Raw genomic sequence first — 19,453 nt, 5'->3', positions numbered from 1 at the left:
TTATCTAAAAAAAATTAGGATATATAAAGATGAAATAAGAGTGTAAATGATTAAATAGATAAAGAATTATAATGAGTCGATTGATTGCATCCTTGATATAAGATGTTCTTATATTAGAAAATAAAACCTCTTTACTATATATTGAAAGTCCTTATATATAGTTACCCCACCCATCTGCAAAATCTTTACCATACAAATTTCATAATCAAAGTCACTTAATTTCTTAATATTCATTTGAAGATCATTCTTACAAAAATAAAAATAAAAAATAAAAAAAATAAAAAAATTCTGAATTGAAGATTGTTATCAACCGTGGGACGCCAAGTAACATATTTTCAATGCATTGTCTATTTATTCGATACATCTGAATGAATAAACCATCTCTAATTCTAATGCTTTTATGTAGAGATGATCTTCAAATACAACTTAAGAAATTGAACGATTTCGAGTATAAAATTTATATGGTGAAGATACATTATTTATAAAGGACATGTTATGTGCATTTCTCTTGTAGAAAAACCAATTAGGTTTTCTATATTGATTAAACGTAATAGCTTTACAACGCACACTTATATACATGAGTGCATGCTAAACTAGGTAAGAATAACTTAACTTACAAGAACAGAAACTAAATATTACAATGATACTTTCCTATACAACTGCTATATAATCAAATCTTCATTCTTGATTCTTGCAATCTTTAACACTCCCCCTCAAGTTGGAGTGTATGTTGATTACACTCAACTTGCTAAGAAGACTTTCAAACTGGGAGGTACTCAGTGCCTTGGTGAATAAATCTGCCAATTGCTGTAGAGTTCGTACATGAGCAGTTTGGACAACTCATTCTTGTATCTTTTCTCGAACCAAATGACAATCAATTTCGATGTGTTTTGTCCTTTCATGGAACACGGGGTTGGATGCAATATGAAGTGCAGCTTGGTTATCACAAAACAACATAACTGGTTGTGAGTGCTCGACACATAAATCACTAAGCACATACTTTAACCAAGTTATCTCGCAACATGTAGACGCCATGGCTCTATATTCTGCCTCCGCTGTTGATCTCGCTACTGTGGTTTGTTTCTTTGTTTTCCAAGATATGAGTGAATCTCCAAGCATGATGCAATACCCCGAAACTGACCTTCTTGTGTCTTTGCACTTTGCCCAATCTGCATCGCAATATGCTTTCAACTGAAGTGAGCTTGTTGAGTGAAGCATGATGCCTTGCCCTGGTGACCCTTTTATGTACCTCAAAACTTGGTGCGCTGCATCTAAATGCGGCAGTCTAGGCTTGTCCATGAATTGACTTAAAATGTGGACAGAGTAAACAAGATCTGGACGTGTTATTGTCAAATAAATTAGACGTCCAACAAGCCTTCTGTATGCAGATGGATCTTCCAGTAACTCTCCATCTGTTTGTGTGAGTGTCAAGTTTTGATCCATGGGAAATCGTGCCGGCCTCGCTCCAAGAAAACCAGTGTCCTCCAATATATCTAAGGCATACTTCCGTTGTGATAATGAGATACCTTGAGATGACCTTGCCACTTCGATGCCCAGAAAATATTTCAATTTTCCTAGGTCTTTGAGTTTGAATTTGTTAGCCAAGAACTCCTTTGTCTTCTCAATAAATGGTAAATCGTTACCTGCCAATATCACATCATCCACATACACTAGAATAGTAGTAAGGCTGGCACCTCTGGATCGGACGAACAAAGAATAATCCGCATTGGACTGGCGATAACCTGCGGCCTTGAGTGCAGAAGAAAGCTTAAGGAACCACTGTCTTGAAGCCTGTTTAAGCCCATAGAGAGACTTCTGAAGTTTGCATACTCGTGTATCCCCCTTTCGTCCATATCCAGAGGGAAGTCGCATGTAAACATCTTCGAGTAAATCGCCATGGAGGAAAGCATTATTGACGTCAAGTTGATACAAATGCCAACCTTGGGCAGCAGCAACAGCAAGTAATAATCGAACCGTGACTAACTTAGCAACATGAGCAAATGTCTCGGTGTAATCGAGGCCTTCGACTTGTGTATACCCTTTGGCAACCAAGCGTGCTTTGTAGCGTTCCACTGAGCCATCGGGATTGAGTTTGACCTTGTAGACCCATTTGCAACCAATGGGTTTCTTCCCAGGTGGAAGAGGTTGGAGGGTCCAGGTGTGGTTGGCTTCAAGAGCAGTAACTTCATCGCGCATGGCTTGGCACCATTTAGGATCCTGGATAGCCTGAAGGTAAGTATGGGGCTCTTTGACAAGGGAAAGGGATGTGGTGAAGGCACAATGAGTAGGGGACAAGCGATCATAAGTTAAAGAGTGAGAAAGAGGATGAGGAGTACTACCTGTGTGTGAGCCAACGATAGAGGCCGATGATTGGTGAGGACGAGAAGGCAGCGAGACACCAACATGAAAGTGTTGAAGGTAAGAAGGTGGTCGAGTGATGCGAGAAGACGAACGTTGGGGTGGTAGGTTGGGTGGGATGTCAGCTGGAGAAGGAATGGGGTTTGGAGGTGGAGGTATGGTAGCAGGTGTGGGTACAAGAGGATCGGGAATGGTGTCGCTGGGAGAAGAAGTGTCGTTGACGATGGGAGGGGGATGTGTGGGACTGGGTGGATCAAAAGAAAGATCATCCATGGGAGAGAGATAGGGTAAGGTTGGTGGAGGGTTGGTATCAGAGTGTAGTGCGGAAGAATGAGTAGAGGGAAATGTGTGTTCACGAAAAACGACATCACGAGAGACAAAAATTTGACGTGTGTTAAGATCATAAACTTTGTACCCTTTCTTGCCATAGGGGTAACTAAGAAATATGCATGGGGTAGACCTTGCATCAAATTTGGACGGATGAGATGGGTGCGTGGATGCAAAACATAAACAGCCAAAAACTTTCAAATGGGAGTATTTAGGTGGTTTATGGAACAAAAGGTCGTGAGGTGTTTTACCATTCAAGACGATGGTGGGCGTACGATTGATGAGATAAGCTGCAGTGAGTATGGCTTCTCCCCAGAAATTGGTAGGTAAGTTGGCTTGAATAAGTAAGGCCCGGGCAACGTTGAGGAGGTGACGATGTTTACGTTCAGCCACTCCATTTTGTTGTGGAGTGGCAACACAAGTGGTTTGATGGATAATACCCTTGGTTGAGTAGAAGGCAGCAAGAGTAAATTCGGGACCATTGTCACTCCTAATGATCTTGACTTTGTGAGAAAACTGGTTTTCAACGAGATTGATAAAACTTGTCAAATAGTGTCGTGTGTCAGATTTGTGTTTCATTAAGTAAATCCAAGTGGAACGAGTGTAGTCATCAACAATTGTGAGGAAATAATGTGCTCCAGTGAGTGAAGCAACACGAAACCCCCCCCCCCCCCCCCAAATATCCATATGTAATAGTTCAAAAGGCTTACTAGTTGAAATTGAACTTAATGAAAACTGAGATCTTGTTTGTTTGGCTAGAGGACACACAAGACAATTATTCGAAACAAAAGAACCAATATTATTTTTAGGAAGTGAAGTATGATGAAGGGCTTTGTCAGAGAGATGCCCTAGGCGTTGATGCCAGAGTTGGGATGAAGCTTTCGTAACAGCATGACAAGTGGACAAGGTGGGTCTCCCGTTGGTGGCATCCAAGAAATATAAGCCTTCTCGCTCAGTCCCCGTCCCAATCATCTTCCCCGAACGAAGGTCCTGAATCACACAAAAATAACTTAGAAAAATGGTGATGCACGAGGACTGATAGGCAAGTTTACTGATAGAGATGAGGTTGAGTTGGAACGTGGGGACACAAAGGACATCATGTAAGATAAAATCTGGGGAAAACTGCATGGTTCCTATATGTGTCACAATAGCATAAGAACCATCTGGTAGTTTTACGGTTTTATTCTTAACAGGCACAAAAGAGGTCAGCAAAGTGTGTGAGGAAATTATGTGGTCTGTGGCACCGCTATCCAAGATCCATGATGACTTCTGATCATGAGAAGTGAAAGAGAAAGCTTTACCTGGGAGATCATTGAGAGAGGAAACTTTACCAACGTTGTTTGCCTTGGCTTGATTGCCATTGAGCATGGTCAAGATCTGCTTGCATTGGTCAGGCGTAAAAGGGAAAGAATTTCCCAAGTCTTGCCTTTCAAGGTTGCTTGAAACGTTATTTCCTCTCGGTCGCTGCTTAGAATGACTTCTTTGTTGCTCCGGATCCGTTCTTTTAAGCTTTCGACAATAATCTATCGTATGACCCTTCCATCCACAATAATCACACTTTAAATGGGCACGACAATCTGCAGAGGTGTGATTATCTTTGTTGCAACGAGTACATTTCATATCAGCACCCTTCTTGCTAGAATCTGGTCCTCTTGCAGCAAAGGCAACAGCTTCCTGAACTGGTGTTTTGCCTGTGGTGGTGTTGTGCTGTTTCTCATGTCGCAGTACAAGGGAGTATACTTTGTTGACGGGAGGAAGTGGATCCATCAACAGAATTTGATCCTTGACTGCACCGAATGTTTCATTGAGTCCCATAAGAAATTTAATTGCCTTTTGATTTTGCTGGAATGCCAACACATGTTGCAAAGTGTTGTAGTCGCAATCGGGTAGGCTAATCGCAGCATCTCTCTCATCCCACAACGCCTTGAGTTTGGTGAAGTAGGAACTTACGGTTATAGCTCATTGGACACAATCATGAATTGAACTTTCAATATGGTATAACTGCATATTGTTTGTTTGAGAAAACCGTTCTTTCAAGTCTTCCCAAACTTGGTATGCAAGATCATAATAAATGACGCTTGATTGAAGTTCTGGTGATATTGAATTTACCAACCATGTTTTAACCAGGCTGTTACATCGATCCCACTGATGCAAGTCTGCTGCAGCAACCTTTTTTTCTGGTTTGTTGAAGGTTCCATCAACAAAACTAAGTTTGTTTTTGGCTTTCAATGCACCGATCATCGCCCTGCTCCAAGTGTTGTAGTTGTCTGGAGTGAGCGGCTGAGAAACGAGCATCATTCCCGGCTGATCGGAATGATGCAGGTAATAAGAATGATTAACGTCAAACGTGGTTCCCTCCATTGAACCAGAGGGCTTGAGTTTGTCATCGTTCTCTGCCATGATAGGCGGCTAGGGTTTGTTACTTTCTTGGGTCCCAAGATTAATGCTCCGGTACCATGTAGAAAAACCAATTAGGTTTTCTATATTGATTAAACGTAATAGGTTTACAACGCACACTTATATACATGAGTGCATGCTAAACTAGGTAAGAATAACTTAACTTACAAGAACAGAAACTAAATATTACAATGATACTTTCCTATACAGCTGCTATATAATCAAATCTTCATTCTTGATTCTTGCAATCTTTAACATCTTTATTATAGATAATGGATAGAGCAATAGCTCAAAATTATTTTGACAATAAAAATGACAGCGGCGGGTGGGTATTTTACAGAGAGAAGCCAGAGAGCATCGAGGGAGAGGGAAGAAAAAGAAAACCAATTGTCGTTGGAGATTGGAAATGATCTGGATGGATTTTGATTTTGGGATTCTTTAGATGAACTCAGTTTTTTTTTTTTTTTTTTTTTTCATTTCAGGAGAGATTATGTAAAAATGTGAGGGCAAATGTGGTAGGAGACTGTTCTATGAATAGTGTTTTAGACTTTTAGTTAGAGGTTTTAGTATGGGCCAAGACTTTGTTAAAATTTAGTGTGGCCCAAACCAGTACATTGATGAAACAAGATACAGGAATTTGCTGAACAGGTCCAACTTAAAATTAAGCTGATATATAAGGGGCTCAGACCATAGTAGCATGAGATGATGGATAAAGCATAGTTTGGAAATGGCATATTTGTCGGTTTACCCTCTTCCCCAGAACTTGCATTGAGATATCAATTTCTCTTTAAATTTTAATTTTAGACGATTATCCTTTGAATTTTTTTAATTAGTCAAATTTCCCCTTGAACCTTAATTTTAGCCGATTACCTTTGTGAACTTTTATAAATAGTCAATTTCCCCCATGACGCTAGATTTTTAAAAATTTTCATCCAATTTTTTTATATATTTAGCAGACAACACATGACAACTGCATGGTTGCAAAGAAAAAAAAAAGAAATTTGGATGAAATTTGGAGAAATTGGCAACTCTATACAAGTTTAGGAGGCAAACCGACAAATATCTCTTTGGAAATATATGAACTTAAAAAGAGCATCTCTAATAGACTAGCTGAAGGTTGTTTACGAGAAATTTGACTCATCAAACACACATCATAAACCTTTTCAACAGACTATTTGGATCTCACTTTGTGAACAGTTATCCAAATGATTCAATCTCATTACAAAATAATTAAAATTTTGAAGTAATAGAATTAGAGAGTACTGTTGGAGCGATATTGTTAAACTCGAAAACTACGAGTCTATGAATAATTTTTGTGCAATTCAAAGGTCAAATTTAGCTACCCTTGGTGGATATGCTCCAAACTGAGGAGTTATTTTATAGACTCGTAGTTTCACTTGAACGAGTAAATATTTATTTTATAGTTAAGGAGCCAAGTAGTGTTATCTCGTTATAAGTATTTTTTTTTTTCTGTTCTTTTTTGTCAAAACATGATACAAGTACGTAATATTTATTTGAATTTGACAAAAAAAAATGGGATAAAAAAATGAATACTATTATTTGTAGGGAAAAGGAAACAAGGAACAAGCATTCCATTGATAATAGAAAGCTTTATTGTAAAGGGCAGGGGCCAAAACATGACATGGAAGGTGGATTTCTGAATCAACTTGATCATTTTTCTTCAAGAAGTTGCCCACGATGGTCAAACTTGGTTTCAGAACCAAGTTTTCCCATGCGGCCTCCATTCTTTTCATGCAACGATGTCATGTTACGTCCAGTTGGTGGACATCTCATTTTCTTTTTAACTGTTGGATTTTGTGGGTTTGGCGCTGTGTGAGCTTACATGTATCATCCTTAGTCTTTTGGATACCAGATCTAAGCAGTGACTCTAAGGCAAACTCGTCGTCCAAATTATTCATTTTTGCCCTACAATACGAATCCAGGTCGGGAGCTCCAATCGGTCAGCGAATGCTTCGATTTGGTCAACTCGTTTTGACAAGTGGTGAAATAGAACAGGAAAGGAAACATCCAGCCATAGGAGGCAACACTCGTATTGATTTCGAAACCCTACCGTTGGATCTTCTACAAGTGCTTCAATGTAGGAGTTGGATCCCCCCGCGATGATTGGAATGCATTTTCAGTTGAACTAAACATGGAAAATTTATAAATATCACATAATATTTGAGGATTTTTATATATTTGAAAACTTGTAATATATAAAACAATATTTGGTTCATCCCAACGCAGCACGTTGTTTGTAACGGCACGGATCACTCTGTTATCCCACTCTCCAAGATTACCAATTAGCACGTAGCATTTGGCTTTTTAGTGATCAAGAAGATTGCAATAGGCACACTTGCTACGCTCAGTGCATTTGGATGAATCAGTATAAGGCCGGCCTCCTAAACAAAATGAATTGGACCGATTCTGAGGAGGGATGGTTACAAACAACCAACGCTTCCATCTTTTCCCCCTCGCCATTTATAGCATCCGTCTGACTCGCGACGTACATAGGCATAGGATGCTTGAAGGCTCATGGTTGGTTATTTGCGCAGAACCTCACCACGAACTTGTTCAAACTTATCATCACGGCCTCCCAGGATAGGATGAACTCGTTGATGCTCCTATGATTCTTGATAAATCTTAGTATCATTTTCACAACTCATGGATACCTTAGTGTAGTGATCTAACTCCTGAAAATTTTCAGTGAGTTCACCAAAGTAAGTAGACACAGGCTTCCCATTTGGTTGGAGGTGAGATGCTCAAGGTATAAACTCGCATTTTATTCTTCTCATCAAATAAAGCAGCCTTCAAGGCTTTCCAAATGTCAGTTGCAGTCGGTAACCGAGTATATTGCTTCATCAGTTTTGGCTTCATGGAGGATAGAAGCCAGTTCTTGACTTTCTGGTCCTCAGAGTACCAATCATCGTACATATGATTGTCTTCAGCTGAAGCCTTACTCGAGCCACAAAAATATACCAACTTCTTTCTTCCGACTATGTGCATCTCAATGAGAGGTGCCCATAGGTCATAGTTGTGTTCATCTTGCAACACTCTAATATTAAAATTGAGTTGTTTGACTGAACAACAATCGAAGCAACGAAAGACTGGATTTCGGTGGTATCGGTGATGGACTTAAACAATCGATTCCTGGAGATCGAATCGAGTAGACCTGCTCGTCAAAGCAGAGGATCGAAGATAATAGGAATCAAGCAACGGTTGTTGCGTTTTTTGGGCTGGTCGCTCAAGAGCAACACGGCATAGGATTAGGGTTTTGATTTTTTTTTTTTTAATTAAACAGGAGTTGGTTTTAGGGGTGGGTTAGGTTTCGATCAGTTTGGTTTTTTGCCAAAACCGAAATTTGGATTTGGTTCAGTTCATTTTTTGGGCTTTTTATTTGGTTAGGTTTTTTTGGGCTTGCTTTCGGTTCGGTTCAGTTTTTTTATAAAACCTTTTTTTTTTTTTTTTTATTTGAAAAGGGGTTTTTTGATATGGGTCCAAAATAACTAAAAATTAGACCTATTTCAAAAGTCAAAAGTCACTAAAAATTGGACCTATTTCAAAAGGTAGTCTAAAAAATTGGATCTATTTCAAATTTTCCCATTTGAAAATTGGTCTATGCTCTACAACTTTGCTTACAGTTTTTTCATTCTAGGGAAAGAAGGAAGGAAAAAAAAGAGAAAGAGAAAGAAGATGCAGGGAGGGTCGGGTGGGGAAAAAAAAGGAAGAAATTAGACAGTTGGATGGGGAAAAAAAATGGAAGAAAGAAAAGGGTTAATTGGAGAGAAGAAAAAGGACTTGGATTATGGGTTAATGGTTGGCCTAAAATAAAAGCTTAAAACTTGGGTTTAAACTTAAATTGGCCTTGGAATATAAACACCCAAATATTAAATTAATAAATAAACTTAATTATATTTAATTCGGTTCAGTTCGGTTTGGTTTGATTTTTGAAACACCGAAACCGAAACCGAACCAATAACTTTTGGTTTGGTTCAGTTTGGTTTTCTTACTTCAGTTTTATGTTTTTTTTTTTTCCCGATTTGGGTTTTTCCGGTTTTGATTCGGTATTTGGTTAGGTTTTTTTCAGTTTTCGGTTTTTCCAACCCACCCCTAGTTAGTGCTAGTCGATTTGGAGAATAATACTTCTATTCTTCTTGTAAGGAGGTGATATTTATACAATACAAGACACTAAAGTTCTGAAAATGGACAATGCTATGAAGGCCAAATTTTTAAACCAAGTTTGCAAACCAAACGATGTGACACTAATGAGAAATAAACAGGTTAACCAACACTTCAGTAATAATCCAATAATCAACCACATCATTTATTTACAAAATTTGGTTTAAAATTTTGGTCTCCCTAACATTACTCTTTTGAAATTGCAAATGATTATGTGACTGAAAGTCAAACATGAGTGTAGAGTAAGATTCCTACCTCAACTGAAAGCAAGTCTACTCCTCCTTTGGAGGTTGACCCAAAGTCTAAAAAAAAAGGCTGGCACTCCAAAAAACCACTCCACCCCACAAAATAGACCGGCCCAAAGTCCACCCCAGTCTTTAGGTTAGCCTAGAATGAGCTGAGTGAGGAACTGGCCTATTTGACGTCAACCATGGCTGATTCCTTTTTTTTTTTTTGTAGCTGGCACGTGGGATACAAGCGTGCATGAGCCCGCATTCCAGACTAAAAAAAAAATGTCAGAATCTCACCGTGGGCCACGTGTCCACTTTTGGGTTGTTGAATTTCAACTTTTGAAATTCAACGGCCCAGATTGATTAACTTAATAAAAAATATTTAAAATTATAAAAAAAAGTTAAATGATTTTTTTAATATATAAATACCTAATCATCTTCTAAACTCTTTTTTTTTTTGAGGTGGACTTGGTCCGACTAATCACTGGACATAAAAAAAATTAAAAATGCAAGATTCTTTGCTTGCAAAATGCCTTCAAGTTTGAGAGAAAGAAGCCACAGTTTCCTGTCCCACAATGCTGCTTTTCGTGTTGGTCTTGTCTCTTGTGGCTCAAGCCTGCTCAGCATCTCCAACTACCCAACAACCAAACAAAAAAACTGATCAACATCTCAAAAGCATATTCATCCTGGCCGGACAGAGTAACATGGCGGGTCGAGGTGGCGTGGTTAACGACACCACCACAGGCATCGCCACCTGGGACGGTGTCGTGCCGCCAGAGTGCCGCCCCAACCCATCAGTCTTCCGGCTCAATGTGAATCTCACGTGGGTTAAAGCAAGCGAGCCTCTCCATGCCGACATTGATGTGGAGAAGACCAATGGGATTGGACCCGGCATGGCGTTTGCCAAAGCGGTATTGGCCAATCACTCTAGTACCGTTGGTCAGATTGGGTTAGTCCCCTGTGCGATCGGCGGTACTAACATAACCGAGTGGAGACGTGGCTCCTTTCTGTACAACCAGATGATCAGGAGGGCCAAGGCTTCGTTGCAGAATGGTGGTTCGATCAGAGCACTTCTGTGGTATCAGGGCGAGAGCGATACAGCTAGTAGAGAAGACGCTCTGTCTTATAAAAACAGATTGGAAACTTTTTTTGGGGATGTACGTTTGGATCTGCAATCTCCTGATCTCCCAATAATCCAGGTACGATTACTTAGTATTGTTAATTAAGTACTCAGTTTTTGTTTATACAAACGATAAAATTCTGGTGTGGCATTCGAAAGTAAGAGGATAAACACACCGTCCTAGCTAGCCAACTCGCGCAACTCACAGGGACATTAATACATGGTTTTACTCTTTTAGATTTTCAGCTTCTTGCCTTAGCTTCCATTTATTCCTTGATCTCGTTAATCCAAATTTAGCAAAGGCAGATTTTCCTAATTTCTGTATGATGTCACGTTGTTAGCTAGGTTTAGATATTTTTAAAATGTAAGAAGTTGACGAAGTCGGTATCACTGTTAACTAATTTAATTACAAGTTTGATCGATTCCTAGGTAAACCTAGTGCAACTTGGTATTTCTTAATGTGATATGAATTATATTCAATTGAAATGGTAAAAAAAATTAATAAAGGGAATTCACATCTAAGCTGAGAATTGAAATGAAGAGACAGAATCGATGGGCAAATTGTTTCATTTCATTTTCGAGGATTGGATTATCACAATGTACATGCTTCGAGGTCCTGCCCTGGTATGCATGTGCGTGTGAGTATGTTTTATATTATAACAAAACTAATAAAATAATGTCGTTTGGTAATCAACTGAAATGCAATAAGGTCTATTCTAAACGCGTTTAACTTTAAATGTTCTTTAAAAAAAACGAACGTCTTGCAAAGAGAATTTCTAGTGAGATAGCGTGTGACTTTGTATAAATTAGTGAAGAACTAATTAGTTGGTTGATAATGGTGTGTCTGCAACTCTAGAAATAACAGTGCGTGATGTGTGTTGGTTGTATAGGTGGCTCTAGCATCTGGGTATGAAGCAACACTGATAGAGATAGTTAGAGAAGCCCAGCTGGGAGTCGACCTTCTAAACGTGAGAACCGTCGACGCCAAAGGTCTGCCACTGGAGCCTGATGGCTTACACCTCACTACCCCTGCCCAGGTTGAACTTGGGAAAATGTTGGCCGATGCTTATCTTCAGTTCCTGCCCAGCGCCATAAGTAATGCTCCTGCAACATACCCTAATTATGTTTTCCATTTTGTACTTTATTTGCTACTGAAATTTCTCACCACGAGCTAGCTAACTTGTTACTTCATTCATAGTGTTTACAAATTGAAATGTTTGTATTTATTAGGGTTTTGGCCAGGCTACTATCCTATGATTGACTTTGTACTATGATCAACAGGGGCAGAGCTACATGGAGGCTAGAATATGTCAGGACCCATTTTGGAATTTCACCCATTCAGACGTGTTGTTTCCTGGTTTATTCAATAAAGAGTATATGGTCCATTGGTGGAGTGGAGTTTAATGTTTCCAGCAAGCCATGGGTTTGAGACTTGTTTATGCAAACAATTTTCTGATTCTTATACCATCAAGCTTTATAACTAGCCTTCTGTTTTATCATATAAGCCTTCTGATGCCAATAACCTTTTGATTTTTTTAAACTAATTCCTTTTTTTTTTTTTTTGTTTGTCAATTCCTATAAAACAACATCTATACAATTTAGAGGAAAATCTAATTATGTTGAAAGAAAAATCTAATAGTAACAGTTTTGAGCCAACCATGATTTTAAATTTTTGTTCAAATCTAATATGTTAATCATTTTTTTATTAAAGCTCGTGAACAAGCTCTATTCTTCTGATATAATGAACGCAATACTAATTTTTTTCGTACAAATTTTAAATCTTCATCATTATTGTTTGATTAAATTCTTCATGACAATACAAAGCAACAACAAAAAACCTTAGATTGTTCTCCAATGAATTATACTTGTAACTACTTTTTTCTAATTTCTTTCATTTGGCTTAAAGGCCCCTCCTGTAATGAATTTCTGGCTCTACCACTAATGATATACATATCATTTTTGTAGCGCATGCAATAAGATGTGGTAACTGACCATAAAATTGTTTCCCCTCTGCTAATAAATTTGGTTTGGTTTTATGATCCTTGTGCTTCAAGCATTATCGTGGTAAATAATAGCTAAGAGCATCTCCAAGAGATGCTGTAAAACAACTAATACTCTATTTTTAAACTTGTTAAAAAAATACTCTATTTTTAAATTTGTTAAAAAATACTCTATTTTAAAATAGTCATATTAAAAAAATTCATGTTGTAAAATAGTGTCTATTATAGCAAATGAACAATCACTCTTTAAATTTAAAGTGCAACTGTTCACATGCTAAATATTCAAAAAGAAAAAAAAAAAAACAATCAAGGTTGAACCCTTGAGCAAGGAAAACAAGAAGAGTGAAGGTGGTTTCAGAAAATGAATGAGTAGGGTTTGAATTGTTAATAATAAAATATTTAAATTTTGTTAAAATAACATTTATTGATAGAGATGAAAAGGTAAATTGAGTAGCTAAGTAATTTTTTTTTTATATTGTTCATTTATTAGTTTAACAAAAATTTAGAATTTTTGTTAGAGATGCTCTGATGCGCTTATCAAATGGTACAAATTCATCGACTACGATGAAAAAGTATGAAGAACTAAAATCCAAAGGGCCCAATAATTCATTAAACCGAGTCGATTGGATGCCCATGTAAGTAGGGGTGGTATTGGTACGATTATCATACCAAAATTCATGTACTAATTTCACCATACTAAACTTTTGATATGGTAAAAATTTTTACTATTATTGTGTTAAACTTTCAGTATACCGAATTTATGCATGCCAAATAGTTCAGTTGACATGGTATGGTAATGGCAATTATCACTTTGTTTTGGACCACTCTTTTGGGCCAAACTTTGGTTTTTTTCCAACCCAATTCAAGGCCCAAGAGTGTTTTGGTCACTCTCTTTGGGTTTCTAAAACTTTTTTATTTAATTATGAAAATTTTATAAAGATTCTTTTAAGAAAAAAAGAAGTAAATAGATGGAAAAAATTGTTGAAAGAACTCAGCATTCCTAAAAAAAATAGTACAAAGATTCCTAAATACTGCGGAGAGAGAGTCGCCAGAACAGGAGCAACAAAAATGAAATCGATGGCAAGATGAGTGAAAAGATGAAGTCACAAGGCTTAGGTTTTTTTTTATTGGGAAGGTAGAGGTTAGAGGGTGAGATGATGGTTTTGGATAAATGACTAGGAAAAAAAATATAAAGTGCATATATAATGATAATAATACCAAATTATATATAAATAAATAAATAATATAATATCAATAGTAGTGGTACAATACGGTATATTACTGATAATGATTTTGAATATTATTATCGTATTGAGAATATATAATACGATACAAATATCGTATCATTACCAATGGTACAAATTTTTTTAAACAATTTTGATATGGTACAGTTGGAATACTAATTTGGCAAAAAATTACATTCCTATATGTAAGATAAACACCTCTTCCTGCTTTTGCTTAAGGGCTGGCTCTAAAAGCGACAAGAACACGGCCCATATATCCAAATACCCAATTAAATGGAGGTAGGTTGTCTGCCCTACTATTTGAGTGCTTTTCTCATCTTCTACTATTTTGTACGGTCACAGTTAACTCATATCAACATTTTATGTTTTTTTTTTTATAGAGATAATAAGATAAAAAACAATAGAAATATAAAATGTTGATATGGTTTAACCGTGCCCGCACAAATAAAAAAAAATAAAAAAAGGACCCAAACAAGAGAGCAGACAATCTGCCTTCCAATTAAATTCAATCCGAAGGAGGCCTAACAATTCTGTGTATTATGGATAATGGGAAATCTCTGGCTTCTGACAGCGTATGTTCATCAAGTATGACTGTGGGAATATAAATGACGAGGAACGATGATACACGGCTTTTTAGCTCATATTGTCTAGAAATTGACATGGTTTTTCATTTTAATTTTTGAGATTTGAAATTAATAAAAGTGGTTCTTAAGTTTATTTATTATTATTATTTTCTTTTTTTATGAAAAAATGTTAATTAAATAATAACTAAAATGATAAAAATACCTAACTTTTTTATAATTTATATAAAACGAGTTCATCATCACATAATATTTTTATTAATATTATATTTTTTTTGTGAAGAAATTATAATGAGTTCATCATCACGTCGCATTATAATCACGTGGCATTATAATTTCTTATAATTTCTTATGTGAAGAAATCAGGTGATTATAAACTCATTCTAAGTACTCTTTACCATAGGTTACGTGGACGCAAAGCGGACAGCTCACATGATACGTGCCCGTCCCTGGTGCCCCCCTGTTTCCACACTATTGCTTGACCACGACGAACTAAACTATATCTACCATCTACGCCTTGGGCAGCTGATCATGTTATGTTTGGAGGTGCAAGTTTCAGACTCAGTTCAGTTTCGCAACATGAATATTTCAAACGTATGCATTCATCGCTTTCTAAATTTTATACCATATGTTTAATATTTGTTTGAATATTTTTAAAGTAACAATTATTTGGATTATCTAGTAACTCTGCGTTCTGTTTTGAATTGTGTTTTTGGTAGGGAACTGAAGAAATAAACGAGCAAGGAGCAGTGGAAATCAAGGTGGACACAGTTGATTGTCGGCCGCCGGCAGGGGAAGACAAACAGCCCAAGAAGGAGAAGGTTGAGGTGGTTCATGAGATTCGAGATGGTGGAAATAAGGGGGCTGCAGGAGGAGGTAGTGACCGTTGATCTTGATGCAACTGCTGCAGTTGCACATACCCTTGAGTCAGCCAAGGATGCCATTTCTGGAAGTGACAAAGATAAGATCACCAAATGAGTGAGAGGCCGTTATATATGAGACTATGTATTTATAACTTGTCGGATTAATATGAACAGATTATTTAGGCCTTGAAATTTTTAAGCCCTCAGACATGCGTACTCATTTCTTTTGCAGAACAAAATAAATCTTTACAACCATATACACAAAGACTACAACATTTTAGCGAAAAAAAATGGAAGATGAAATTGATTGTCTGAAGCGGAACATAAAATCGACTGTTTGAAGCTCAACGTGAGGTATGATGATTTTATATTTTATTATCTTGCATCAAATTTCGAGGATGTCAAATTGTTGGTTGAATCCTTAATCACGGGCTAGTTTCCACAATCTACTAATGTTGTGAAGATATTTCCGTGAGTTTTTAAGGAAAATAATTTCTATAAACGTTTCAAAAATAATTTCTATAAGCATATGCCAAAACACTAGTTCCAAGATTGGCATGCATGTGTTGAAGCTTTTACATGTTTAAGGATAATTTGATTAAGTAGTTGTATTAAGATAATTATCTAAAAAGTAGGTAAATGTCGGCAGAAGAATCCACGGTACCTACGAGTCATCCCCAATCCCTTCCGTCCCTCACGCAGATGAGGGAACTAAACGAGATGGCCGGGAGCTTTTAAAAGTTGTGTTATCTTATCCAAATTAAAGCAGGTGCGAGATTTCCATTGGCCCATTGGTAATTTGGTAATGATTTCAAAATATCTCTAGTGACTTTAGCCTTCGTCACAATGTCTTGCTTACCGACATAAGTTCATTACAAAAAAAATAAAAATTAAAAAATAACGAAAAATTAAAAAAAATTAATTTAAATGAAAAATAATAAATAATAAATAAATATGTAGTAAATAGTAAAAAAAATAAAAATATGATTTTTAATTAAAAATAAATAGTACCAAAAATATTTAGTTAAAATTTTCAATAAAAAAAGCAAAAGAAATATTACACAGAGATACGTGGACACGAATCGGGCAGCTCACAAGATACGTGTCAGGCGCTGGTACGCCTTCAACTCGACGAAGTAAACTATATATCCAGGTGCATTGGCCAACTAATTTCATAAAATCTGTAGGTGGAAGTTTGAGAATTGTCCGAGTTGAATTTTGCTATATGGATACTTCGAAGGTAGGAATTTCATCCATCATTTTATTTGTGCTATATGTTTTGTTAGCGTAGTGATTCTGCGTCTGGTTTTTTAATTAATTGGGTTAAATTTTGCAGGGATCAAGTGGAGAAACAAAAGAGGAGATCAAGGTGGAGACAGTGGATTATCGATCACCGGCGGGAGAAAACAAAGAAGCCAAGAAGGAGGACGTTGAAGTGGTTCATGAGATTCGAGACGGCGGAGCAAAGAGTGAGGGTGTTCACCCTTTTGCAGGTGCGGCTGCTGCAGTGGCAAACAGCATTCAATCAGCAAAGGATGCCATCTCTGGCGGTGCCAAAGAATCCAAAGATGATAAGGCCACTGAATGAGTGAGAACAGGTGCACGATGACATGATATTATGTAACGTTTGCTTGTTATTCGACGGAAATAAAAGCTGTATTGGCACTGTGCACATATGTTTGTGTTTCTTTGTACTTGTTTTGTTAGGCATAATAAACCTATGTGGTTTACTTTTGTTGCAAATATTTGTCAGAAATTGTGCGATTGCAAGTTTTTAAGAGATTTATCATCCATCTCATTCCTTCATCAAGATGTGCTCCGAGTTTTTTTATCTTCATTTGCTGAAGAGTTTTTCCCTCATAAATTATCTTTTCTGTATGATTTTTATCTTTATTTTTGTTGTTGTGTCGCAGGATTGGAACTGCGTTTCAATCCCACGTATTTCATCTGTTTGGTTTGATTTGATTTTCACGATCCATCTGCGATTTTAATTGATACAAGAACCATCTCTGGATGCACTTGCAGCGTGTTTACCAAACGGGATTTGGAGCAGAAAGAAACGCAATCGCATTCCTCCCGAGGCATTCCAGCGTTTACTAACATTTAGGGAATGGAGAAGGAAGCGGGGCTCACTCAAAATCCGGAATCAAATTCCTTAACCTTCCGGAATTCAATTACCTACATGGAGGTGGGAATTGAATTCCCGGAGGAAGCCTCCTTCTGGAATCAAACATTTCTATCCAAAATACCCTTGTACCTTCCACCAGTAGCGCACCCTCTCTTTCGTTTCTCCTCCGCCGACTCCTTACACCTTGATCACCACCACGACACCGCCCTTACAGACACCAGCAAGAACGCCAAAATTGATTCGACTCATCCGTCGAGTCGACCATTCAATCTCGTCCGATAGCCACCACAGTGGGTTTTTGCTTTCTGTTTGTCCACAACCATCCACCAATGACCCATCTTGACCCACACACCTGCCACCCGTTGTAGCACTTTCCCAGCACAACCCAACTTATATATGACAACAAGATCTGGTAACAATTCTATCTTGTATTTTGTGTATGATTTGGTAAAAACAAATGTCAAATTTGGTGGAAGAGGGATTGGGCGTCAAGACTGCAGGGTGGATTGGGAAGTACGATGCGAATTGGTATTGGCGGAGGAGGTGCTTCGGGCAGAAGTGCTGGTGAGACGCAGAAGAAACAGAGGGTTGGTATCGATAGAGAGAGTTTGTGTGTGGTGGTGGCGATGGCAGAACGAGGGCTGGTATCGGCACGGAGAGAAACTGATGCCCCTTTGTTCTGGCTGGCCCTGTTTTGGGGATGTAAATCCAAAAATAAAAAAATAAAAAATACCAGGCACAAAGACATTTTAGTAAATAACATTAATTTTCATTCTAATTTATGTGAATTAGTAAACTGTTTATATAAATCAATATCATTCATATTCCGATTATATAAAATTTTAGTAAACAGTTTTAATAAGAAACTGATTCTGATTCCACCTCATTCCATTTTCTTCTCAATTCAATTTTTTTTATTTTAATTACGGATTAATAAACGTGTTTTTAGAGAGATCCTAGGGGTTCATGATGGATCTTGTATCTAGGTCAGCCACATACCCACCATTTTTTAATGGTGAAAATTATGTAGCATGAAAAGCCAAAACGAAGAATTTACGCTGGCAGTAAATTACAGGGTCTATGTGGTTCACGACTACATTGCATGATGAGTTAATTTTATATTATATATTTTATCTTATTCTTAGTATGTTTTATATTATATATTTTATCTTATTCTTAGTATGTTTTGATAATTATTTTGGTAGAATTTTGATAATTTGTTTTATATTTTCAATATAGGACATTCGACTTCATCAATACCAAAACATGATCAAACAAACGAATTTTGGAGCGATTTAAATTGGAGGACGTTCGTGTGTCCCTTGGCATGTTCGTATCAAAATTTGGGATTTTTCTACCAAACTTTTTGGCGATCGAAAAAAGAAGCAGTGCAGTACTTTAAAATGATGTTTCTGGGCTTAATTGCGATTTTTGAAGCCCAAGATGACCTTGATAGGTTCGTTGTCTTCTGGAAAAGTGTTCAAAATATTCAAAGCTTTAAATCTAGTTATTTTGGGTCGGTTTTGGAGCTTATATAGGTTTAAAAAGTGGCTGTGCAGATTTTAGCCCAATTTTACCATTTAATTTAGGGTAATGTTTCCTATTTTATTTTAATTATTTGGTTTCCTAATCTTATTGGAAGGCCCTTTTTTAGGAGGATTTAATTTTTAGTAGGATAAATAAGCTTGGTCGGCCCTAACTTTAATTTCTTCTTCTCCGTGTGATATTGAGAGAGGAAATTGGTTAAGTGTTGAGATTTTCAGACTTTTACGTTCAAGGTGTTTTCGATCTTTTATTATTTCAATAAATAACTTTATGATTTTTATTATGAATATGCGTAACTAATTCCTTTTTACTAGGATGAGGCCATGAGCTTTAACATGAATATGTAGTTTCTCTTCAATTTGCTTATGATTATATGCATGCAGGTTTTGAATTGTTAATCACTGATTTAAACTATCTATTTGTCTTAGTGATTCACGACCATTAGAATATTTAGAAAAGTAATTTGATGCAATTTTGGTTT

The 19,453-nt window shown here is 37.0% G+C and overlaps 1 protein-coding gene and 1 long non-coding RNA gene across 4 annotated transcripts; both read left to right on the top strand.

The window, feature by feature from the left end:
• Window positions 1-9,977: 9,977 nt before the first annotated feature.
• Window positions 9,978-12,094, top strand: LOC137718413 (putative carbohydrate esterase At4g34215). Of its 2 annotated transcripts, XM_068457955.2 has the most exons (3): window positions 9,978-10,690; window positions 11,502-11,706; window positions 11,893-12,094. In XM_068457955.2, exons 1-3 carry the CDS (start codon window positions 10,067-10,069, stop codon window positions 11,913-11,915), a joined length of 852 nt encoding a protein of 283 aa, XP_068314056.2. In that variant the 5' UTR covers window positions 9,978-10,066; the 3' UTR covers window positions 11,916-12,094. The 2 variants fall into 2 exon arrangements, with proteins under 2 accessions (XP_068314056.2, XP_068314055.2); XM_068457954.2 differs by having other exon boundaries at window positions 10,023-10,690; window positions 11,502-11,996.
• Window positions 12,095-14,897: 2,803 nt separating this feature from the next.
• LOC137717799 (uncharacterized) lies at window positions 14,898-19,255 on the top strand. 2 transcript variants are annotated; one of them, XR_015965522.1, is made up of 5 exons: window positions 14,898-15,030; window positions 15,156-15,414; window positions 15,532-16,539; window positions 16,636-17,839; window positions 18,667-19,255. It is a non-coding gene; the product is annotated as an uncharacterized LOC137717799 (long non-coding RNA). The 2 variants fall into 2 exon arrangements; XR_015965521.1 differs by lacking the exons at window positions 14,898-15,030; window positions 15,156-15,414; window positions 18,667-19,255 and having other exon boundaries at window positions 16,368-16,539; window positions 16,636-16,975.
• The last annotated feature ends 198 nt before the right edge of the window (window positions 19,256-19,453 follow it).

This window comes from Pyrus communis, chromosome 8, assembly GCF_041283825.1.
Source record: "Pyrus communis isolate YQ-2024b chromosome 8, ASM4128382v1, whole genome shotgun sequence".
NCBI lineage: Eukaryota > Viridiplantae > Streptophyta > Magnoliopsida > Rosales > Rosaceae > Pyrus > Pyrus communis.
The sequence above is the reverse complement of the archived record's forward strand: the minus strand, read 5'-3'. Positions and strand labels throughout refer to the sequence as shown.